Below are 23,952 nucleotides of genomic sequence, written 5' to 3'. Positions count from 1 at the left end.
TCACCCATTCTTATCCTGCTGACTTACTCCAGCTTTTTGGGTTTATCTTTGGTTTAAACAGGCAAATCCTCCTCATGACCTACCAAGCCCTCCATAACCTGGCCCCATCCTACCTGACTGACCTCCTCCACAGGCACACTCCCAACTGCACCCTCCGCTCTGCTGCTGCCAATCTCCTATCCCCCCCCCCTCCGGACCAAACTCAGATCCTGGGGGGACAGGGCTTTCTCCATCGCTGCTCCCACCCTATGGAACTCACTACCCCAAACCGTCAGAGCCTCCTCCTCACTCACCACATTCAAAACATCACTGAAGTCTTAAGAAAATAACTGCAGATGCTGGTACAAATCGATTTATTCACAAAATGCTGGAGTAACTCAGCAGGTCAGGCAGCATCTCGGGAGAGAAGGAATGGGTGACGTTTCGGGTCGAGACCCTTCTTCAGACTGAAGTCTTACCTGTTCAGTACTGCCTTCAACCACTGAAGGTCACCGCACCTTCTGTCTCCTTTCTCTGTTCGTTTACTTATTTATCTATTTATTCACTTCCCTATGTTCTTTAAATCCCTGTAAAGCGTCTTTGAGTGTATGAAAAGCGCTATATAAATGTAATGCATTATTATTATTATTATTATTATTATCTGCAGTTCCTTCTTACACATGAACATAATTTTGTCCCTCTGGTGCCAAACCCCGCCTCTGGCGGATGATGGACGGACGCTGGCCCCGCCCTCTCGGATGGCGGACGGTGACTGACCCCGCCTCCACTGGGTAATTGAAGTACCGCCTCCCTGAGGAGATGACCGGACGTGGGCCCCGCCCCCGCGGGCAATGGTCGGACGTTGGTCCCGCCCCTGTGTGTGATTGACGGCCGTTGGCCCCGCCTCCGCGGATGTTGGTCGGATCCCGCCCCCTGTAGGTGATGGTTGGACCCCGGCCCAGTCCCCTGCGGGTGATGGTCGGACCCCGGCCCCGCCCCCGGACTGATTGACGGATCCGAAGGCCCCAAGTCTGCCTGGCGTAAAATCAGCGTCGCGTCATTGCTTTTGTAAACGGCAGACGGAGTGAAGAAGGAAATACTCGGCTGCGTTTGATTTACGTAAAGAAACAGTGAGAGTGTCAGGACAATGCGCTGGTTCGAAGGCACCATCCCCGCTGCCATCACATTATCCAAACAGAAGAATGCGGTTTTTATCGTGTTTATCACAGGTATGGACACGGGCAGGTGGGCTGAGGCCCAGCTGGAGGGAAGCTTCGTCATTCCGGCCTGGGGCTGCCCTGAAAGCAGGACTTGGGGCCGGGCCCGACACGTCATCCCGATGGATGCCGTTGAGATTTTTAATCATATTAATTCCAGCAGGATTTCGTTTAAAAACCGCATGCGTAGCAGAAACTTAACGAGCGGGGTAATGCGCCATTGGCATATCTCAAAGGTGCCCTGGAAGTAGTGGGCATTTTGTTTTGTGAAACTGTTGTTTTGACTAAAATGTTGTTATCAAATATCCCCGGTGACGATGGAGAATTTGAAGCACAACTATCGCGGAGAAGTCTCCAGCGAAAAGATGGAAGAGCTGCGTGTCTTTCATCGTTACGATTATATATTTGCATTTACCATATCATGTCCGCAGGTGAAATTAAAGTTTGCCAAGTTACTTTTTTTTTGTTAAGATATCTGCTCCTTTTAAACTTTTTTTCCAGCCTCGCCTGGACAGAATGTAATATTATACCCAGAACCTTTTCATAAAAGGGGTTATGGGGAGAAGGCAGGAGAATGGGGTTTGGAGGGAGAGATAGCTCAGCCATGGTTGAATGTCGGGGTCGGCTTGATGGACCGAATGGCCTAATTCTACTATCACTTATGAGCCGACTTTTGACAAGTTGGTGTGTAAGGTAATTTTTTGACATAAGTATGCTTAAGGTTGCACAATACACAGTGGGGGTGGGGGGAGAGTGGGGTGCGGGCAAGGAGAGGGGGGGGGGGGGGGTTGGTCAGTCTACCCCACGACAGAAGGGGGAGGAGTTGTACAGTTTGATAGCCACAGGATAAAAGGATCTCTTTTTTTTGAGCTTTTCCTGATCTTGACCTTGCAGTTCCTGAGTTTCCACAGACATGGTGACAGAACAATATGGAGTTTTGCTCTTTGGGTAAGAAGTAAGGAGAAAAAGGTGATGTTTGCTGGAGACATTCATGGGTGTGTGTCAGATGAAGACTGTATCAGGCTGAATTGTAGTAATGCTCAATTCAATCAAATAATTTAAAACTTGTTAAAACTCACAGGTGAAAGAGTGGTATTGGGATGAAGTACCACATGCTTTGGAATTTAGCAGCATGAGTATTTTGACCCAGTTCGGTCATTCCAAATCAGTGTTGATCTTTGACTTGGTTTCATTCACTAATCTATAGAGAAGCTGTCAGACAACTAATGTAAAACTCGTATTCAGCTCCAATGTGACTGGTTCAGCCATGCTGAATGCATTGGATTATTTCCGTGTGCCCTATGTGTCATGGCTGCACTTGACTCTGGAGTGCAGCACAGCCTGATCTTGGGATTATATAGGCTTTGGCAAAAAAACAATTGAACAACCCTTGAGCAAAATCAGAAGGTATTCTTTCTTCCTTAAAAGAAAAGCGATCATACACTTCATTTATATGATATGGGCATTGTAAACAAAGTCAGTATCTTTTAATCCATCTCTAATTGTACTGGACTTGAGTCACTTATCAAATATTTTCAAAGAATAACTAAATAAACCACAATGAATCTTGAGGCACATAGAGACCAGAACACAACATAAAATCAGTAAAATGGGTGTGTTTATGTTACAATCTGAATATTTCAGTCATCTTTTATATTTTAACTTTTTATTTCGAGTCATAGATACTGCATGGAAACAGTCCCTTTGACCCAACGTGCTCACGCCAACCAACATGTCCCATCTATAGTCCCACATTTAGTCCATAATCTAAACCTATTCTATCCATGTACCTATCCAAATGTTGTGATAGTACTTGCCTCAACTATCTCCTCTGGTAGCTTGTTCCATTTTGAGGGGGGAGGTGGGGGTGGATTGGGGGAGGCGGGATGGGTTGTGGGAAGTGGGGGAGGAGAGAGTGGGGGTGGGGGGTTGGGGAGGAGGGCAGGGTGGGGGTTAAGAGGAGGGAAGAGTGGGGGTGGGGAGGAGGGGAGAGGGGTGCGGTCAAGGAGAGTGGGGGTGGGGAGGGAGATGAGGGGAGGGGGAAAAGGGGTGGGATGGGGGGAATGGGGTGGAGGCAGGGCTGGGGGGAGTGAGGGTGGGGGCAGGGGGAGATAAGGGGGATTGAGTGGGGGGGGTTGAAGGTGCGACACCAATACAGGAGAGGCTTTGGGTCTAGGGCTCACTCAGTCACACCCTCTCCCCTTCCCTGTCCCTCCTCTACGAGGAATGGGCCCAACGGGTCCACTTGGTCTAGCATTTATTAAATATCTGGATGAAAGGATAAAAATAAAATGCCCCAGTCTTCCAATGACACAAAGATAAATGGTATTATGAGCATAATAATTCTTCCCTTAGATACAAAGATTTAAAACATTTTAGCAAAAGGGTAAAACAATAGCAAACAGATTTCAAAATGGACAAACATGAGGTCATCCACTTTGTCGTAATTTGCATTTCAATTGCAAAGACCCATAAGGACTTCAGTAACCCTTGATGTTGGACCAAGGGTAAATTTAATATCCATGATTAATATATATTTGTCAAATGTAAGTTCAGTTTATTAAATACAGTTTAATATAGATAAGCATCACAAGTAGATAGGATGGTCAAGAAGGCTTTCGGCAAATTGACCTTCGTCAGTCAGAACATTCAGTATAGAAGGATTATGTTACAGTTGCAAAAGACACAAGCTGCTGTGGACCCATTGGATCCAAACCTCTCCTGCATTGGTGTAGTACTCCCCACTCATCCACTCCATCCCCTCTCAACCCATCTTATCCCCCCCCCTTCCCCTCACCCACTCCATTCCCCCTCAACCCCCCTTAAAACTCCCCTGGGGCCGGGCGAGCGGGGAGAGGAAAGGGGAGAGGGAGCTTCTCACCCCAGCCCCGGGCAGCTATCGCGGCGGCCAGCAGCAGGAGCTCTCCTCACTCCCCTTCATTGGCCGCCACTCCCAACACTCGGGCAGGTCCCACCCCCCTCTGAGCGGCAACCCTCCCCCAACTGCGCACATGCGGATCCGGCGACTATCTTACCGCTGTGACGCAAGATGAACACGTAAGTATTATATCAACAGGCCCCAACAGCGAAGGCGCAGACCCGTTAGGTTCCCATTATGACGTTGAACACGGAGGTATTACTGCATAGGCGCGGCTGATGGGAAAGGCCAGTGGTAGTGATTTATTAAAGTTTAAAAAGTCGTTAATTAAAGTTTAAAAAGTGAATAACTTAAAAAAATATAACAACCAACATGCATTGTTGGGGGTTGCGTCCATTAGCAGACCAGCAAACAGCGCAGCACGTCATCTTCGACTGCACTGTCCTCAGTCCCCCTGGTGGAGGGGTAGACCTCACGGCCCTCGACAACAGCACATTGCACTGGCTACAGCGCCTGGAAGGCGTTACATAATTTCTGCTTCATCAAACGCAAGAAGAAGAGGAAGAAAATATAACAACCATTTGAAGCGCAGGCCAATGGTGAGTAAGGTGGGCCGAAAATTGTTGCACTATCGTGTACCGTTTTGGCTGTATTTCCGGAACAAATATATTTACGAAAAATATACAAACATGCAAGATGAGAGTTTTAGTAAAATACTAGACCAAGTGGACCCGTTGGGCCCATTCCTCGTAGAGGGGAGACAGGGAAGGGGAGAGTGTGAGTGAGTGAGCCCTGAACACAAAGCCTCTCCTATATTGGTGTAGCACCCTCCTCCCCCCTTATCCCCCCCCCCTCCTTCCCCCACTGACCCACTCCATCCCCCCTACCCACCCCCACTTGCCCCTCCCCTGCCCCATCCCCACTTGCCCTTCCCCTGCCCCCCACCCACACTCCCCCAGCCCTGCCTCCACCCCCATTCCCCCCTCCCCACCGCTATTCCCCCTTCCCCTCACCCCCACCCCTACTCTCCCTGCCCGCACCCCACTCTCCCCCCACCCCCACTCTCCCCTCCTCCCCACCCCCACTCTCCCCTGTCCCCCACCCTACTGTCCCTGTCCTTCCCCACCCCCACTCTCTCTCCCCCCCGACCCCCACTCCCTCCCACCCCCACTTCCCCCACCACCATCTCCATTCCACCCTCTTCCTCCCCCCTCACCCACTCGACCCCTCCTCCACCCCCAGCCCCTCACCCACTCCATCCCCACCCCCTTCACCCACCCCTCACCCTCTCTACCCCCTCCTCCCCCTCTCTCCTTCCCTCCTCCCCATCCCTCCTCACCCATCCTCCCCTCCCTCCTCCTCCCCTGACGCTCTTGTCACCCCCTCCCCCCCCCCCCCCATTGGCTACTACAGCCCCCTCCCCCCCCCCCCCGGGTTTGTTAACTTTTTTTTAAACGGCTTTTCTATGAAAAAGTCTAATCTATGAAGTAAGTGGGGTTTTAACGTTTAAAAAAAATTGAAATTGTTCTCCCCACTCTCACACCCCATCCTCTCTGCAACAGCAGAGATTCGGACCCGTGGGCGATCCTCGGCTCGGGGCCATCGATCCTACCGGTGCGTGCACTGGTTTGCGGGCGGGGAGCGACCCCCGGGTCGTGGCTCGCGTGTTGAGCGCTGTTGGTCGCGAGCTGCGGGGAATGGCGTCGCGCTGCACCACGAGGGGAAGGCAGACGCGAGGCATGCTGGGATGGGCGTCGGTCCTCCTGCTGGTCCTCCGGGGGAGTGGAGAGAGCGCTATTGTTAAAGACATGCGTGTCCTATTGTGATGTCACACGCTGAATACCGGCGGGGGGGGAGCGCGAGCTCATCTCTCACAGTCGCACGGGTTACATTGTGACGTCACATGCAGAAGACCTTCTAGAAATGAGTTAGAAAGGCCACTTTTAAACATTAAAATCCCTCTAGCTTTAAAAATGTCGCTTCAATTTGAATGAGAGTTGTTAGACATTATGCTTAGGATAATGGTGAGTAATGTGGGCCAAAAATTGTGGCGCTATGGTGTACCATTTTGGCTGTGCGAACCAAAAAAGTTATAGACAATAGACAATAGACAATAGGTGCAGGAGTAGGCCATTCAGCCCTTCGAGCCAGCACCGCCATTCAATGCGATCATGGCTGATCACTCTCAATCAGTACCCCGTTCCTGCCTTCTCCCCATACCCCCTCACTCCGCTATCCTTAAGAGCTCTATCCAGCTCTCTCTTGAAAGCATCCAACGAACTGGCCTCCACTGCCTTCTGAGGCAGAGAATTCCACACCTTCACCACCCTCTGACTGAAAAAGTTCTTCCTCATCTCCGTTCTAAATGGCCTACCCCTTATTCTCAAACTGTGGCCCCTTGTTCTGGACTCCCCCAACATTGGGAACATGTTATCTGCCTCTAATGTGTCCAATCCCCTAATTATCTTATATGTTTCAATAAGATCCCCCCTCATCCTTCTAAATTCCAGTGTATACAAGCCCAATCGCTCCAGCCTTTCAACATACGACAGTCCCGCCATTCCGGGAATTAACCTAGTGAACCTACGCTGCACGCCCTCCATAGCAAGAATATCCTTCCTCAAATTTGGAGACCAAAACTGCACACAGTACTCCAGGTGCGGTCTCACCAGGGCCCGGTACAACTGTAGAAGGACCTCTTTGCTCCTATACTCAACTCCTCTTGTTACGAAGGCCAACATTCCATTGGCTTTCTTCACTGCCTGCTGAACCTGCATGCTTCCTTTCATTGACTGATGCACTAGGACACCCAGATCTCGTTGAACTCCCCCTCCTCCTAACTTGACACCATTCAGATAATAATCTGCCTTTCTATTCTTACTTCCAAAGTGAATAACCTCACACTTACCTACATTAAACTGCATCTGCCATGTATCCGCCCACTCACACAACCTGTCCAAGTCACCCTGCAGCCTTATTGCATCTTCCTCACAATTCACACTACCCCCCAACTTAGTATCATCTGCAAATTTGCTAATGGTACTTTTAATCCCTTCGTCTAAGTCATGGTGGACACATACACACAAACAAACACAGAGTTTTTATAATATACTAGAACAAGTGTGCCCGTTCAATGCGGGCCCGTTGGGCCCGTCCCCACACCCCCCATTCTCTCCTCCCCCAGCCCCACTCTTACCGGTTTGGTGATGACAGATGTTGCGGTATTTGTGGAGGGGGGAGAGAGTGAGGGGGGAGGGGGGGGGGGATAGCGGGGAGATGTTCTCCCGGGTGTGGGAGAGAGGAGAGAAGCAAAGGGAGAGAGGAGAGGTGAGCCGGTGATCGCGGGCTGGCGCCGCTAACGGCGTCCATTGTTTTGGTGCGAGTGAGGAGATGCCGCGCATGCGTGTTGAGTACTGAGTGAGGAGATTCCGCGCATGCGTACTGAGCACTGCCTGACCGCAGCGCCCTCCTTCTGTCAAAACTTCGATAAATGAGGGGGGGCAGCACCTTTAGACCTCTGTAACTTAAAAAATATGCGTCCGAATTAAATAAAAATATCATTTTCCAGCAGCGAACCGCATGCTGATTAAAGCGGTTCAAAAATCGTGGCGCAACGGTTCACCGTTTTGCCGGAATTGCCTTCAGCCGACATCAGTGGAATATATATACAAACATCGCTTCAAGATCTGAGTTTTAGTAGTATACTAGAACAAGTGTGCCCGTTCAAAGCGGGCCCGTTGGGCCCGTGCCCACACCCAGGGAGTGGTGGAGGGAGGGAGGTGTTGAGGATGGAGGGGGGGAGGGTGATGAGAGATGGGGCGGTATTTGTGGAGGGGGGAGAGAGTGAGGGGGAGGGGGTCCGTGGGGGGGGGGGGATAGCGGGGAGATGTTCTCCCGGGTGTGGGAGAGAGGAGAGAAGCAAGGGGAGAGAGGAGAGATGAGCCGGTGATCGCGGGCTGGCGCCGCTAACGGCGTCCATTGTTTTGGTGCGAGTGAGGAGATGCCGCGCATGCGTGCTGAGTACAGAGTGAGGAGATTCCGCGCATGCGTACTGAGCACTGCCGGACCGCAGCGCCCCCCTTCTGTCAAAACTTCGATAAATGAGGGGGGGCAGCACTTTTAGACCTATGTAACTTAAAAAATATGCGTCCGAATTAAATAAAAATATCATTTTCCAGCAGCGAACCGCATGCTGATTAAGGCGGTTCAAAAATCGTGGCGCTACGGTTCACCGTTTTGCCGGAATTGCCGTATTCAGCCGACATCAGTGGAATATATATACAACGCTACAAGATCTGAATTTTAGTAGTATATAGATAGATATATATATATATATATATAAATACCTAATCTTAATGCCTTTAAATCAAGCCGCTGCTAGTTTCCTGCAATTCAGTAGCTGCAGTTTATCACAATACAATAAACCCTCGATATAGTGGACCATAATGGGGGGAATGGTGTCCGTTATTGCCAATTGGTTGCTATAAACGAGTACGGTATTATCATTGTATGTAGTTGAAACAAAGAGCTTCAGATGATGGTTAATACATAAAAGAACACAAAGTGCTGGAGTATCTCAGCAGGTCAGGCAACATCTCTGGAAAACATGGATAGGTGACGTTGGTACCCATCTTCAGATTGATTCAGTCTGCTTGGTTACTCCTGCACTTTGTATTGTTTTACCTTGAAACTAGGTGCGATACCGTTGGTCTGCACCAGCGAGCCCTTCACTGATTGTTGTGGCTGTTATTAAGGCTCACGTCGTAGCCCCCGACAGGACACGCTTTCTTAAGGCTATTGTCAATGTCAAGATGTGCTTGGTCACCGTGGGGCACCCACCCCTTCCACCTGCTGCCATTTCTCCCTTTTTTTTGTCCGCTTCCCCTCTCCATTGCTGCCACCGCCTCCTCCACCTCCCCCGCAATCACAACATTTTCCAAAGTGAATATGTCAACGACTCCCGGGGAGAAGGAGGAGGTGATGGCGGTGGAGGGGGGAAAGGAAGAAGCAGCAGTGGGTGGGAGAGGAAGTAGTAGGAATAAGCAGCAGTGGGTGGGAGAGGAAGTAGTAGCAGCAGCAGGCGGGAGAGGAGGAAGCCCCTTGGTGACCAAACATGTCCTGTTGGAGGCGGTGGCCTGAAGAGAGCGCTGTCCCCAGGGCTACAACGTGAGCTGCAACAACAGCCGCGTCAATCGGACCATGCAGTGGGTGAACAGGAGGTGGTGTCAGAAGCCAGAGCAGGAGGTAGAAGGGAGGGTGCGACCCGTGGGGTGACGTGGGCAGGTCCGTCCACTTAAACCGAAATCTGTTATAAAGGGGTCCATTAAAATGAGGGTTTACTGCAATCTGTTATTTCCTGCTCAGTTACTTGGTAAACAATGTGAGGCATTTTATGAACACATGATTTGCTAAGCATGATTGCTCATGTATAAACTCATGGTGACTTTGTTCAGTAACATTAACATTAATAAGTGGCCAGGCTGATGTGAGGCTGTGAGTATGTGCAAATTGGTGATTGCAGAGGGTGGGGGGTGGGGGCAGTCTTTGCAAACTGGAGGCAGTCTGTGAGTAGGTGTGAATTACTGCTTGGGGAGGAGTGGGTGGGGAAGGGTCCAGTCTTTGCAAACTGGATCATGCACAGACATTGTGGCCGTTAGACCAATTCCTGTGTTCTGTCCTGTGTTCAATGGCAGAAATCAAGGAATAATGACTGGCAGGTATTTTTATGACTGTAAGATTCCACAAGTCTTAATACTCACTGGTGTAGTAAATACTCATGATTTAGACTCTAATGTGATATAGAAGTTTGCAGATAATGCAAAAAAATAGGCTGTATGATTGACAGAAGGAATGCACTAAACTTCAGGAAGGTATTGATAAACTATTCCATTTCATTAGTTGGCCAGTTAACAAATGGGCTTTAATCCACAGAAGTGTGAGATAATATTAGGAGGTGCAATGTGGCAAGAAAATACACTATAAATAAGTGGATACAAAATAGTGTGAGAATTAAGGGATCTATCTTTACTGATAAATGGCTGCCTTATTTCTTAAAGTGGCAAAAAACAGACACGTTAGTTCCCTAATGTGTAGGAAGGAACTGCAAATGTGGTTTAAACTGTAGATAGACACAAAAAGCTGGAGTAACTCAGAGGGATAGGCAGCATGTCTGGAGAGAAGGAATGGGTGACGTTTTGGGTCGTGACTGAAGGTTCACGACTCGAAACGTCACCCATTCCTTTTCTCCAGAGATGCTGCTGTTAGTGTCTTTATTCTTTCCTTTATGGTGGACTTAAATGAGCAGGAAGGTTAAACAGGAAAAATGTTCCCGATGTAGGAGCCCAGAACGAGGGATCACAGTTTAAGAATAAGGGGTAGGAGAAGAATTAGGCCATTCGGCCCATCAAGTCTACTCTGCCATTCAATCATGGCTGATCTATCTCTCCCTCCTGCCTTCTCCCCATACCCTCTGACACCCATTCTAGTCAATAATCTATCTCTGCTTTACATATATCCACTGACTTTGACTTCACAGCCTTTTATGGCAGAGAATTCCACAAATTCACCACCCTCTGACAAAACTCTCTCTTGAAAACATCCAGTGAATTGGTCTCCACTGCCTTCTGTGGCAAAGAATTCCACAGATTCACAACTCTTTGCGTGAAAACGTTTTTCCTCATCTCAGTCCTAAATGACCTACTCCTTATTCTTTTTGACCTCTAGTTCTGCTCCCACACGTGGAAACATCCTCTCCAAAATCCACTCTATTCCAAGCCTTTCACTATTCTGTACGTTTCAATGAGGTCCCCCCCTCATTTTTCTAAACTCCAGCGAATATAGGCTCAGTGCAATCAAACGCTCATCATATGCTTGTCACGCTATAGCATAGATCTGATTTCAAGTCGAGTTTATTGTCCTATGCACAAGTACAGTGAGGTACAGTGGCAATTATAAATTTGCTCGCAGCCACATCACAGGCACATAGACAACACCCAAATCATGAATTATACATAAATTCTATATAAATTATTCAAGACAGTGAGAAGAAAAAGATTGCAAAAGTAAAACAAGACATCAGTTAAAAAATACACAATTAGAATATGTTCATGGTTGTGCAAGAGGTTGTAGTGTTCCATTGCCGTGGTAGGATTAGCATTGTGCAGGTCAGTTGAAAAACTTGTAGGAAACTAGCTATTCCTGAACCTTCTGGCGTGGGAATTCTGTGTGTTCTTAGCTGTTATTGTTGACTCGTCTGCTGGGAGCAGTGCTGGTTGTGCAGTCTCACAGCAGCAATAGACAATAGGTGCAGGAGTAGGCCATTCAGCCCTTCGAGCCAGCACCGCCATTCAATGCGATCATGGCTGATCACTCTCAATCAGTACAATCAGTATCAGCGGGAAGGAAGGACCTCCTATATCTCTCCTTCACGCACTTGGGGTGAAGGAGTCTGTCACTGAAGGAGCTACTCGGTGCAGTGACAGTGTCCTGCATGGGGTGGGAGTCGTCGTCCAGCAGCGATGTTAGCTTTGCCATCATCCTCCTCTCTCCCACCACCTGCACTGAGTCGAGGGGGCAACCCAGGACAGAGCTGGCCTTCCTGACCAGCGTGTCGAGTCTCTTCCCTTCTGCCGCTGAGATGCTGCTGCTCCAGCAGACCACTCCATAGAAAATGGCCGATGCAACCACCGTGTTGTAGAAGGTCCTTAGGAGTGCCCCCTGCACTCCAAAGGACCTGAGTCTCCTTAGCAGATAAAGTCTGCTCTGGCCCTTTCTGTATACCGCATCGGTGTTTTCAGTCCAGTCCAGTTTATTGTTGAGGTAGACACCCAGCTTCTTATAAGATTCCACCCTCTCGATGTCCATTCCCTGGATGTTCACCGGTGTCGGGGGGGACCTGGCTGCGCCTGCGGAAATCTACCACCATCTCCCTGGTTTTCGCTGTGTTGATCTGGAGGCAGTTCCGCTGGCACCAGTCCACAAACTCCTTGATCAGTTCTCTTTACGCCCTGTCCTCGTCGCCCGTGATGAGGCCGACGATGGCAGAGTCGTCAGAGAACTTCTGTAGATAGAAGTCTGCAGAGCTGTGCCTGAAGTCCGCAGTGTACAGGGTGAACAAGAATGGAGCTAGCATTGTTCCCTGCGGAACCCCAGTGCAACAGACCACCCTGTCCGAGACCAGGTCCTCACATACGGTGGTTGGTTGGTGAGGTAGCCCAGAATCCAGGATGTGAGGTGGTGATCCACTCTTGTGCGCTCCAGCTTGCCACCCAGAAGCCCCGGCTGGATGGATATGCAGTTGAAGACCATAATTTGAAGGACTATTTATATAAAGCTGAAATGTGGAGTTAGGCTGGAGGCAATTTAGCCCAGTGAGTGCCGTGAACATGATGGCCGAAATGACCCACACCTCCTGTGCACTGTTCTCTGGGACTTATTTTCTTCTTCTACGGCCCCTCGTGCAAACTCCACTCCTTCTTATCATTGGTATCTATGATTTTAACTACTTTGACATGGAGCTTTCAAGTTCCCACCCTAGATCTCATATGATAATCTTCATGTTTTAAGGTTCCATTGAACACCCATTATCCTCACTGAACTTCTTGATGCTTCCTTCTTCACCCAAGTATTAATTGCTATCTGATTGTAAGCATTTGAAGCACACGTTGATTTCATCCATTAATCGTGCAATATGATTCCAAACATTGTTCAGCAAAACAAGATCGCCTAGCTTTTCCATTTTATACCAATGATTTTCCAGCATATTTGGGATAAAATGATTCAGCAAGCAGAATATTTCTCGTCCCTTGTACTGACCAATTCTGACAATAGCACCCCTCCTAACCCTTCCGAATTTGGTGGAAAGTTTCCGCTTTCTTATTTCATTTCTGCCATTCCAATTTTGCCTCACATTTTTCCGCAAAACAGTCGGTAATTGCAATTGGCCAATTCAGCCGCTTGGGGTTCTGTGAGAAATCGCCCGCGCCCTGGAAGTCTCCCCGAAAATGTGGCACCTGTGCTGGGCAAGGCAGCCAATCTCGACCTCATCGGGACTTCCATTGTCGATCAGCAGGTTGAATTTGCAACCTGTGGCCGGGGAGCCAGCACATCTATCCCCATAGCAGACTTCCTTGGCCGGCTGGATAAACCAGCAAAGCTTTGGAACCAAGAGTGCCAGAAAATCAGTGGTGGAACTGTAATGAGTAAATATTATATTTAAGTGCAAGATTATATAACTATTGTCTATTGTCTATATTAATATTAATTAATTCAGACAGGGTTAAAATATAAAACACAGCAGAAAAGCCAATTACCACCTTTTTGGGCTGATTATCAATTAATGTGCGAATTTATTTCAACAAGTACTTTCGTATGCTTAGTCGAGTCGCATATATCAACTCTTTCTCCATAACTTAGTCATATATTTTATGACCATTGTTCTTTTATTCTATACCAAGAGAATTGGGATGTGTAAAGAAAAAGCAAAATAGAAAAAACAAAACAAAACATTTTTTTCTTTGTGTTACAAAAGGTATTTCTGTTCAATAACCTTTATAGATAACAGAATATACTCATGATTGGCCTGACATACATGTGGTCCAAGAACTACGGACTGTTGGAAATAATAGTCGTTTTTCACACATGAATGTAGTGCAACACGTATGCGTATTTGGCGTGCATACTTTTTTTTGCTGAAAAGTTGCATTACGTGCCATATTATGAATTTTGATGTAAAATTCTGAATTTTGGGCATCAAAATTATGAATTTGTAAAACCAAATGTTGGGAGGTCTGCAACAAAAATGATAGACATATTCGACAAAGTCCTGAAGGAAATGCACTTTTCCTTGCACTGATATAGATAAATTAATTGTTTTGTGGTCTTTAATTGATTGATGTGCTTATGCAGGCATGCTCAGATGCTGCCATGCACAGTTCCAAATCGTGAACAATTTTGATTGGTTGCGTATAAAATGACTTGTTTTTTGGAGTCTAGAACATTTTTATCTGCAAGCAGAGGCCAGGAAGCCTAATAAGATCAACCGTTAAAGCAAACAATATCAGGAATTAGGAAGGCGTCACTTGCAACTCTTTGGATTGAATATAAGAATGGTCCAAAGGATTACCATTTCAGGTTCTGCTCTGATTTTTATCATTTCTAATAATCTCCCAACGGGATCCCACTACTGGCCACATCTTCCCATCCCCTCCCCTTTCTGTGTTCCGCAGAGACCGTTCCCTCCGTAACTCCCTGGACCACTCGTCCCTTCTTACCCAAACCACCCCCCTGGTCCACTCGTCCCTTCTTACCCAAACCACCCCATCCCCGGGCACTTTCCCCTGCAACCGCAGGAGATGCAACACCTGTCCCTTTACCTACCCCCTCAACTCCATCCAAGGACCCAAACAGTCTTTCCAGGTGAAACAGAGGTTCACCTGCCACTCCTCCAACCTCATCTATTGTATCCGCTGCTCTAGATGTCAACTTATTTACATCGGCGAAACCAAACGCAGGTTCGGCGATCGTTTCGCTCAACACCTACGCTCAGTCCACCTCAACCAACCTGATCTCCCGGTGGCTGAGCACTTCAACTCCCCCTCCCACTTCCAGTCTGACCTTTCTGTCATGGGCCTCCTCCAGTGCCATAGTGAGGCCCACCGGAAATTGGAGGAACAGCACCTCATATTTCGCTAGGGCAGCTTGCAGCCCAGCGGTATGAACATTGACTTCTCCAACTTTAGACAGTTCCTTTGTCCCTCTCTTCCCCTCCCCTTCCCAGTTCTCCCTCTATCTTCCTGTCTCCACCTATATCCTTCCTTTGTCCCGCCCACCTGACATCAGTCTGAAGAAGGGTCTCGACCCGAAACGTTACCCATTCCTTCGCTCCTGAGATGCTGCTGAGTTACTCCAGCATTTTGTGAAATAAATATCATTTAAATAGTATCCTCGCATCTGAGTTGAGCAGAGTACATCAATCTTCTGGTTATCTTTTAAGATAGTTGAGATATGTACTTTCTGCATAAGGAGGAAGTAAGGAAACATAACAAGGAAAGTTAGATTTTTAAATTTATGTCGTAGAGTTAGAGTGCCTTCCATAATGTTTGGGACAAAGACCTATCATTTATTCATTTGCCCCTGTACTCCACAATTTGAGATTTGTAATAGAAAAAAATCACGTGTGGTTAAAGTGCACATTGCCAGATTTTAATAAACACCATTTATATGCATTTTGGTTTCACCATGTAGAAATTACAGCTGTGTTTATACATAGTCCCCCCATTTCAGGGCACCATAATGTTTGGGACACATGGCTTCACAGGTGTCTGTAATTGCTCAGGTGTGTTTAATTTCCTCCTTAATGCAGGTCTAAGAGAGCTCTCAGCACCTCGTCTTTTCATCACTTTTGGAAACTTTTATTGCTGTTTATCAACATGAGGACCAAAGTTGTGCCAATGGAAGTCAAAAAAGCCATTATGAGATTGAGAAACAAGAATAAAACTGTTAGAGACATCAGCCAAACCTTAGTCTTACCAAAATCAACTGTTTGGAGCATCGTTAAGAAGAAAGAGTGCATTGGTGAGCTTACTAATCGCAAAGGGACTGGCAGGCCAAGGAAGACCTCCACAGCTGATGACAGAATTCTCTCTATAATAAAGAAAAATCCCCAAAGACCTGTCCGACAGATCAGAAACACTCTTCAGGAGTCAGGTGTGGATTTGTCAATGACCACTGTCCGTGGAAGACTTCATGAACAGAGGCTACACTGCAAGATGCAAACCACTAGTTAGCCGCAAAAGTAGGATGGCCAGGTTACAGTTTGCCAAGAAGTACTTAAAAGAGCAACCACAGTTCTGGAAAAAGGTCTTGTGGACAGATGAAATGAAGATTAACTTATATCAGAGTGATAGCAAGAGCAAAGTATGGAGGAGAGAAAGAACTGCCTAAGATCCAAAGCATACCACCTCATCTGTGAAACATGGTGATGGGGGTGTTATGGCCTTGGCATGTATGGCTGCTGAAGGTACTGGCTCACTTCTCTTCATTGATGATACAACTGCTGATTGTAGTAGTATAATGAATTCTGAAGTGTATAGACACATCCTATCTGCTCAAGTTCAAACAAATGCCTCAAAACCCATTGGCCAGCGGTTCATTCTACAGCAAGACAATGATCCCAAACATACTGCTGAAGCAACAAAGGAGTTTTTCAAAGCAAAAAAATGGTCAATTCTTGAGTGGCCAAGTCAATCACCTGATCTGAACCCAATTGAGCATGTCTTTTATATGCTGAAGAGAAAACTGAAGGGGACTAGCCCCCAAAACAAACATAAGCTAAAGATGGCTGCAATACAGGCCTGGCAGAGCATCATCAGAGAAGACACCCAGCAACTGGTGATGTCCATGAATCACAGACTTCAAGCAGTCATTGCAAGCAAAGGATATGCAACAAAATACTAAACATGACATTGCTGTGTCCCAAACATTATGGTATTCTGAAATGGGGGGACTATGTATAGCCACTGCTGTAATTTCTACATGGTGAAACCAAAATGTATAAAAATGGCCTTTATTAAAATCTGACAATGTGCACTTTAACCACATGTAATTTTTTTTCTATTACAAATCTCAAATTGGGGTGTACAGAGGCAAATAAATAAATGACTGGTCTTTGTCCCAAACATTATGGAGGGCAATTGTATACAGCATGGAAACGGGCCCTTCAGCCCAACTTTTCCATGGCGACTGAGATGCCATCTATGCTGGTCCCATATACCTGCATTTGACCTATATACCTCTAAAACCTTTCCTATTCATGTGCCTGTCCAATTGTCGTTTAAATGTCGTTATTTTACCTGTCCCGACTGCTTCCTATGACAGCTTGTTCCATATACTCACCACCCTCTATGTGAAAATGTTGCCTCTCAGTTTCCTATTACATCTTTCCTCTCTCACCTTAAACCTGTGCCTACCAGTTCTTCATTCTCCTACCTGGGATAAGGACTCTGCATTCAGCCCATCAATTCCCCTTATGATTTTATGTACCTCCTGTGTTCCAAGGAACAAAGTCCTACCCTTCCAATCTCTCCCTATAGCTCAGGCCCTCGAGTCTGGCAACATCTTCGTAAATCTTCTTTATGCCCTTTCCAGCTTAATGGTATCTTTCCTTTAGCAAAGTGACCAAAACAGAACACAATACTCCAAGGGTCATCTCACCAACGTCTTTTAAAACTGTAACATAACGTCCCGACTTTTACGCTGTAATTCCCTGATTGATTTTCCTGAATGATTTCCAATGTGCATGTATTAATTTTAATGTGCTTTGTATTTTTGGCTGATTTCAAGTACTTTTTGCATTTACTTTCTCAGCACTAAGAGGATGATTGGTATAAACAAGGAAATACATGCATTTTATTGAAAGAAATAGAAATAGGAGAACTATGTCTTGTAGCATTTTGTTTCGTTTCTGCTTTTTACCATTACTGTTTAACTTGCAATATATTAACTTTTATTTGATGTTCATTCAGCAGGAATATCAGTTAGTTTTGCCCATAGATTAAATAAAAGGGAGTGGTAGCTTCATCTTATTTTAGATTCGTTCCTGGTTTTGTTAAAATTGATTAGACTCATGTTAAGTATGATTTAATGGTAGTTTTACATTTAATGTTTTAAAATGTATCAACCGTAATATTGATCTGATTTATCAGCACCCATGCTGTTCAGTAAAAACATTTAAATTTATAAGTGGTAATGAACTGCATGTCTCACTTAGAAATAGTGCCTCTGGTCTGTTTTAAATACTAATGATTGGTATTTTTAGGGGATGATGAACAATCAAGACAGATGGCTGCAAGTTGGGAGGCTGATGGAGTAGGAGAAGCAACTGCAAGCTCTTTTGTTGCAATTATGATAGACTCTAAAAGGCAAGTGCCCCACGTACAGTTTGTCAAAGGGTAGATTGTAGGTTTTTATTTTTTTAACATTGATATTTAGATCTAATATTTATTTTAAAATATCTCAATGCAATTATAATATTTGACACCTTTTATTTTTCCTACAGTGAAGCATGTTTGCAGTTTTCTCAAATTTGTATCCTTTTACTGTTTATCTGTTCTTGAAAGTGAAAGTGTAGTTTGCATAGAAACACTTATTTTAAAGCTTGTAAATTCAAACTTGCCAATACTGCTAAATGACATAGACATGATTTATATTAGACAATCATCACATTCTCATATAGAAACATAGAAAATAGATGCAGGAGTAGGCCATTCGGCCCTTCGAGCCTGCACCGCCATTCAATATGATCATCCAGCTCAGTAACCTGTACCTGCCTTCTCTCCATACCCCCTGATCCCTTTAGCAAAAAGGGCCACATCTAACTCCCTCTTAAATATAGCCAATGAACTGGCCTCAACTACCTTCTGTGGCAGAGAATTCCACAGACTCACCACTCTCTGTGTGAAGAAATGTTTTCTCATCTCGATCCTAAAAGACTTCCTCCTTATCCTTAAGCTGTGACCCCTGGTTCTGGACTCCCCCAACATCGGGAACAATCTTCCCGCATCTAGCCTCTCCAACCCCTTAAGAATTTTATATGTTTCTATAAGATCCCCCCTCAGTCTTCTAAATTCCAGCGAGTACAAGCCTAGTCTATCCAGTCTTTCTTCATATGAAAGTCCCGCCATCCCAGGGATCAATCTAGTGAACCTTCTCTGTACTCCCTCTAAGGCAAGAACGTCTTTCCTCAGATTAAGAGACCAAAACTGCACACAATACTCCAGGTGCGGTCTCACCAAGGCCCTGTACAACTGCAGTAGACCTCCCTGCTCCTAAACTCAAATCCTCTTGCTATGAATGCCAACATACCATTCGCTTTCTTCACTGCCTGCTGCACCTGCACGCTTGCTTTCAATGACTGGTGCACCATGACACCCAGGTCACGTTGCATCTCCCCTTCTCCTAATCGTTCACCATTCAGGTAATACTCTGCTTTCCTGTTCTTGCCGCCAAAGTGGATAACCTCACATTTATCCACATTATATTGCATCTGCCATGCATTTGCCCACTCGCCTAATCTATCCAAGTCACTCTGCAGCCTCCTAGCATCCTCCTCGCAGCTAACACTGCCACCCAGCTTCGTGTCATCCGCAAACTTAGAGATGTTGCATTCAATTCCCTCGTCCAAATCATTAATATATACTAAATAACTGGGGTCCCAGCACTGAGCCTTGCGGTACCCCACTAGTCACTGCCTGCCATTCCGAAAAGGACCCGTTTATTCCTACTCTTTGCTTCCTGTCCGCCAACCAATTTTCTATCCACCTTAACACTGAACCCTCAATACTGTGTGCTTTAAGTTTGTACACCAATCTCCTATGTGGGACCTTGTCGAAGGCCTTCTGAAAGTCCAGATATAACACATCGACTGGTTCTCCCTTATCCACTCTACTAGTTACATCCTCGAAAAATTCTATAAGATTCGTCAGACATGATTTGTCTTTTGTAAATCCATGCTGACTTTGTCCGATGATTTCACCACTTTCCAAATGTGATGCTATCACATATTTAATAACTGACTCTAGCATTTTCCCCACTACCGATGTTAGGCTAACTGGTCTATAATTCCCCGTTTTCTCTCTCCCTCCTTTTTTATAAAGTGGGGTTACATTAGCTACCCTCCAGTCCTCAGGAACTACTCCAGAATCTAAGGAGTTTTGAAAAATTATCGCTAATGCATCCACTATTTCTGAGGCTACTTCCTTAAGCACTCTGGGATGCAGCCTATCTGGCCCTGGGGATTTATCTGCCTTTAATCCATTTAATTTACATAACACCACTTCCAGACTAACCTGGATTTCCCTCAGTTCCTCCATCTCATTAGACCCCCGGTCCCCCGCTATTTCCGGCAGACGGTTTATGTCTTCCTTAGTGAAGACAGAACCAAAGTATTTGTTCAATTGGTCTGCCATCTCCTTGTTCCCTATGATCAATTCACCTGTTTCCAACTGCAAGGGACCTACATTTGTCTTAACTAATCCTTTTCTCTTCACATATCTATAAAAGCTTTTGCAGTCAGTTTTTATGTTCCTTGCCAGCTTTCCCTCATAATCTATTTTCCCTTTCCTAATTAAGCCCTTTGTCCTCCTCTGCTGGACTCTGAATTCCTCCCAGTCCTCTGTTGGCCCCATGTTTACTGAGGTCACTTGATATAGAGAACTTAAGAACTGTTATAAATACAGAAATCAAGCTTTAAAAAAACTCTCATTTGCACACTTGTCACACAGGGACGTCAGTTTTGTCCCTTTTCCATTTCCCTTGACTGGGCTATTTTCTCCTCCACCATTTCGTTGCTCCCATGATTATTGAAATTTTGTGCACTCTTTGGCTTTGAAAACTTAAGGAAAGAGGCTTCTTTCTGATTGTCAAAATCCACCATTGGTGAAGAAACATTTTTAATTCTCCAAATCCAAGAAGTTTAAAAAAGTTCCATGCAGCAAAAGGACCTAGAGGTTCTCTCGCACCTGGTTAAAATAGTTTGTCTCGATGGTTTTGTCATGGACAACCTTGATGTAATAATTTAATTTCTAAGGAATATATTCTTTGATGTCACAATATTCAAGGGATACCCAGGTTATGGAAGACCTGATTTGCAGAAATTCAACAATAGGCAAATTCTCCAATAAATATTTCAAGAATTTTTCAAGGCAGGAAAGTTAATTGATCAGTGGTTGGCATTGACTCAGTATGTTGAAGGGCCTGTGTCCATTCTATTTCTCTAAATTAATTTCATATGTATTTAATTTGTTATTTTCTTTTTAATATTGCGGACCTCACCAGGGCCCTGTACAACTGCAGTAGGACCTCCTTGCCCCTATACACAAATCCTATCACTATGAAGGTCAACATGTATCTCTAAATCTCATGCCATTAGCTTTCTTCACTGCCTGCTGTACCTGCATGCTTATTTCCAGTGACTGATATACAAGGACACCCAGGTCTCTTTGCACCTCCCCCTTTCCTAATCTGACACCATTCATATAATAATCTGCCTTCTTGTTCTTTCGTGGCTCACATTTATCCACATTATACTCCTTTGAGAGGAAATATTTCCATTGCATAAAATGTATTTTTGGTCTTACATATATTTGTGTCATTTGCAATGGTCTTCTGATTTTCATTGTTATTTAGCATGTCATTTTGCAGTAAGCCTGCAGTTGTCCAATCAGTGATAAATCTTCATTTAATTAATTAATTGTAAATAGGACAGTTTGGATATTACATGGTATTGTAATTGTTTTATGGAGAGCTGCCAGAAATAACCATGCAAACAACCACATCAGCAACTTCGTCAAATGCATAGCCAAACACTGAAGTTGCATTCCTGTTGACATTGCCGTCAGTCAATCTGTGACTGCATTTCACAAGTTCACAAGTCATAGGAGTAGAATTAGGCATTCGACCCATCGAGTCTACTCTGCCATTCAATAATGGCTGATCTCTGCCTCCTAATCCCATTTTTCTGCCTTCTCCCCATAACCCTTGACACCCGTTCTAATCAAGAATTTGTCTATCTCTGCCTTAAAAATATCCACTGACTTGGCCACCACAGCCCTCTGGAGTTTCACAGATTAACTACCCTCTGACTAAAGAAGTTCCTACTCATCTCCTTTCTGAAAGAGCGCCCTTTAATTCTGAGGCTATGACCTCTGGTCCTAGACTCTCCCACCAGTGGAAACATCCTTTCCACATCCACTCTATTTATGCCTTTCATTATTCTGTAAGTTTTAATGAGGTCCCCCCCTCCACCTAAACTCCAGCGAGGAACATATAAAATGGGTGCAAGAGTAGTCTTCGAGCTAGCACTGCCATTCAATATGATCATGGCTGATCATCCAGAATCAATACCCCATTCCTGCTTTTCCCCATGTCCCTTGATTCTGTTAGCCCTAAGAGCTATATCCAACTCTCTTGAATACATCCAATGGATTTATGCCTCCACTGCCTTCTGTGGCAGAGAATTCCACAGATTCACAACTCTCTGGGTGAAAACGTTTTTCATCATCTCAGTCCTAAATGGCCCTTAAACTGTGACCCCTGGTTCTGGACTCCCCCAACATCGGGAACATTTTTCCTGCATCTAGCCTGTCCAATCCCTTAAGAATTGTATATGTTTCTATAAGATCCCCTCTCCTAAATTCCAGTGAATATAAGCTGAGTCGATCCATTTTTTCATCATATGTCAGTCCCGCCATCCCGGGAATTAACTGGTGAGCACAAGAATGTCCTTCCTCAAACTTGGAGACCAAAACTGCAAACAATACTCCAGATGCAGTCTCACCAGGCCCCTGTACAATTGCAGTAGGACCTCCTTGCCCCTATACTCAAATCCTCTTGCTATGAAGGTCAACATGCCATTTGCTTTCTTCACTGCCTGCTGCACCTGCATGCTTACTTTCAGTGACTGATGTACAAGGACACCCAGGTCTTGTCACCTCCACCTTTCCTAATCTGACACCATTCATATAATAATCTGCCGTCTTGTTCTTTCGTGGTTCACATTTATCCACATTATACTGCATCTGCCCACTCACCCAACCTACCCAAGTCACCCTGCAGCCCCATAGCACACTCCTCGCTGCTCACCCTGCCACCGAGCTTTGTGTCATCCGCAAACATGGAGATGTTACATATAATTCTTTCATCTAAATCATTAATATATATTGTAAATAACTGGGGCCCCAGCACTGAGCCTTGCGGCACCCCACTAGTCACTGCCTGCCATTCTGAAGAGGACGCATCAATTCTTACTCTTTGCTTCCTGTCTGCCAACCAGTTCTCTATCCAGTTCAATACCCTGCTCCCAATATCATGTGCTCTAATTTTGCACACTAATCCCTTGCGCCTTGTCAAAGGCTTTTTGAAAGTCCAGATACACCACATCCACTGGCTCTCCCTTAACCATTCGGCTTGTTACATCCTCAAAAAATTCCAAAAGATTAGTCAAGACTTCCAGAAGAGTAGAGGCCCTGTGCTGTCAAACGCTTATATATGCTAACCCACTCATTCCTGGAATCATTTTTGTAAACGTCCTCTGGACCCTCTCGAGAGCCAGCACTTCCTCAGATATGGGACTCAAATTTACTCACAATATACCAAATGCGGCCTGACCAGCGCCTTATAGAGCCTCAGCATTTTATCTCTGTTTTTGTATTCCAGTCTTCTTGATATAAATTCCATTGAATTTGCCTTCCTTACTACCGATTCGAATTGCAAATTAACTTTTTGGGAGTCCTGCACCTGGTCTCTGGAAGGAGTTCATTGGCAGAGCACAAACTTACAGAAATTTCCCAGTAATTTCAGTTTTTTTCTAAAGATGTATTATTGTAATGAGGAAGAACATTAAGCAAGATAGATTTTAATGATGCAGTGATTTCAACGAAGCAGTTACAGAATAGTCACAGTCTTTTTCCTAGTGCAGGGGGTCACTGCGCATCTTCCTTCGCTCAAGGGAAAACAGTGTCACAGTCTATTCAGTTCTTATGATTCAAGCTCTCCTGGCCAGGCAACATCCTTGTGAATTTTTTCTGCACCCTCTCTGGTTTAATCACTGAGATATTTGGGGTTTTTAGGTTATTCTGTTTTTTTATTTCTTTAATTGTTTAAATCACTTGCCATGGTTATTGAATGAACCTTGCAACTTTGCCATCTTTCAAAGATTTTCTAGTAATATCTGATTACGATATGCATCTCTGTTACATACAAGGATTCAATAACATAGTCAGTCCAATGAACTATTGTTAAAAAGATGTTCTTTGGAGATGGACCAAAGATAAATGGGTTTCTAAACATTAAGCTGTGAGCCCCATTGTACAAAATTTACAT

The 23,952-nt window shown here is 45.4% G+C and overlaps 1 protein-coding gene across 1 annotated transcript in view; it reads left to right on the top strand.

Moving 5' to 3' along the window:
• The first annotated feature begins 941 nt into the window (after positions 1-941).
• ubxn4 (UBX domain protein 4) overlaps positions 942-23,952 on the top strand; it is a 41,951-nt gene continuing 18,940 nt past the window's right edge. The window contains exons 1-3 of the mRNA XM_078403396.1: positions 942-1,208; positions 17,891-17,993; positions 18,131-18,159. Coding sequence (XP_078259522.1) covers positions 1,127-1,208; positions 17,891-17,993; positions 18,131-18,159 — 214 coding nt within the window. The 5' untranslated portion in view covers positions 942-1,126. The remainder of the gene's footprint in view (positions 1,209-17,890; positions 17,994-18,130; positions 18,160-23,952) is intronic.

The sequence above is a fragment of the Rhinoraja longicauda genome, chromosome 8 (genome assembly GCF_053455715.1).
Source record: "Rhinoraja longicauda isolate Sanriku21f chromosome 8, sRhiLon1.1, whole genome shotgun sequence".
Taxonomy (NCBI): domain Eukaryota; kingdom Metazoa; phylum Chordata; class Chondrichthyes; order Rajiformes; family Arhynchobatidae; genus Rhinoraja; species Rhinoraja longicauda.
This window is presented reverse-complemented; position numbering and strand designations above follow the sequence as displayed.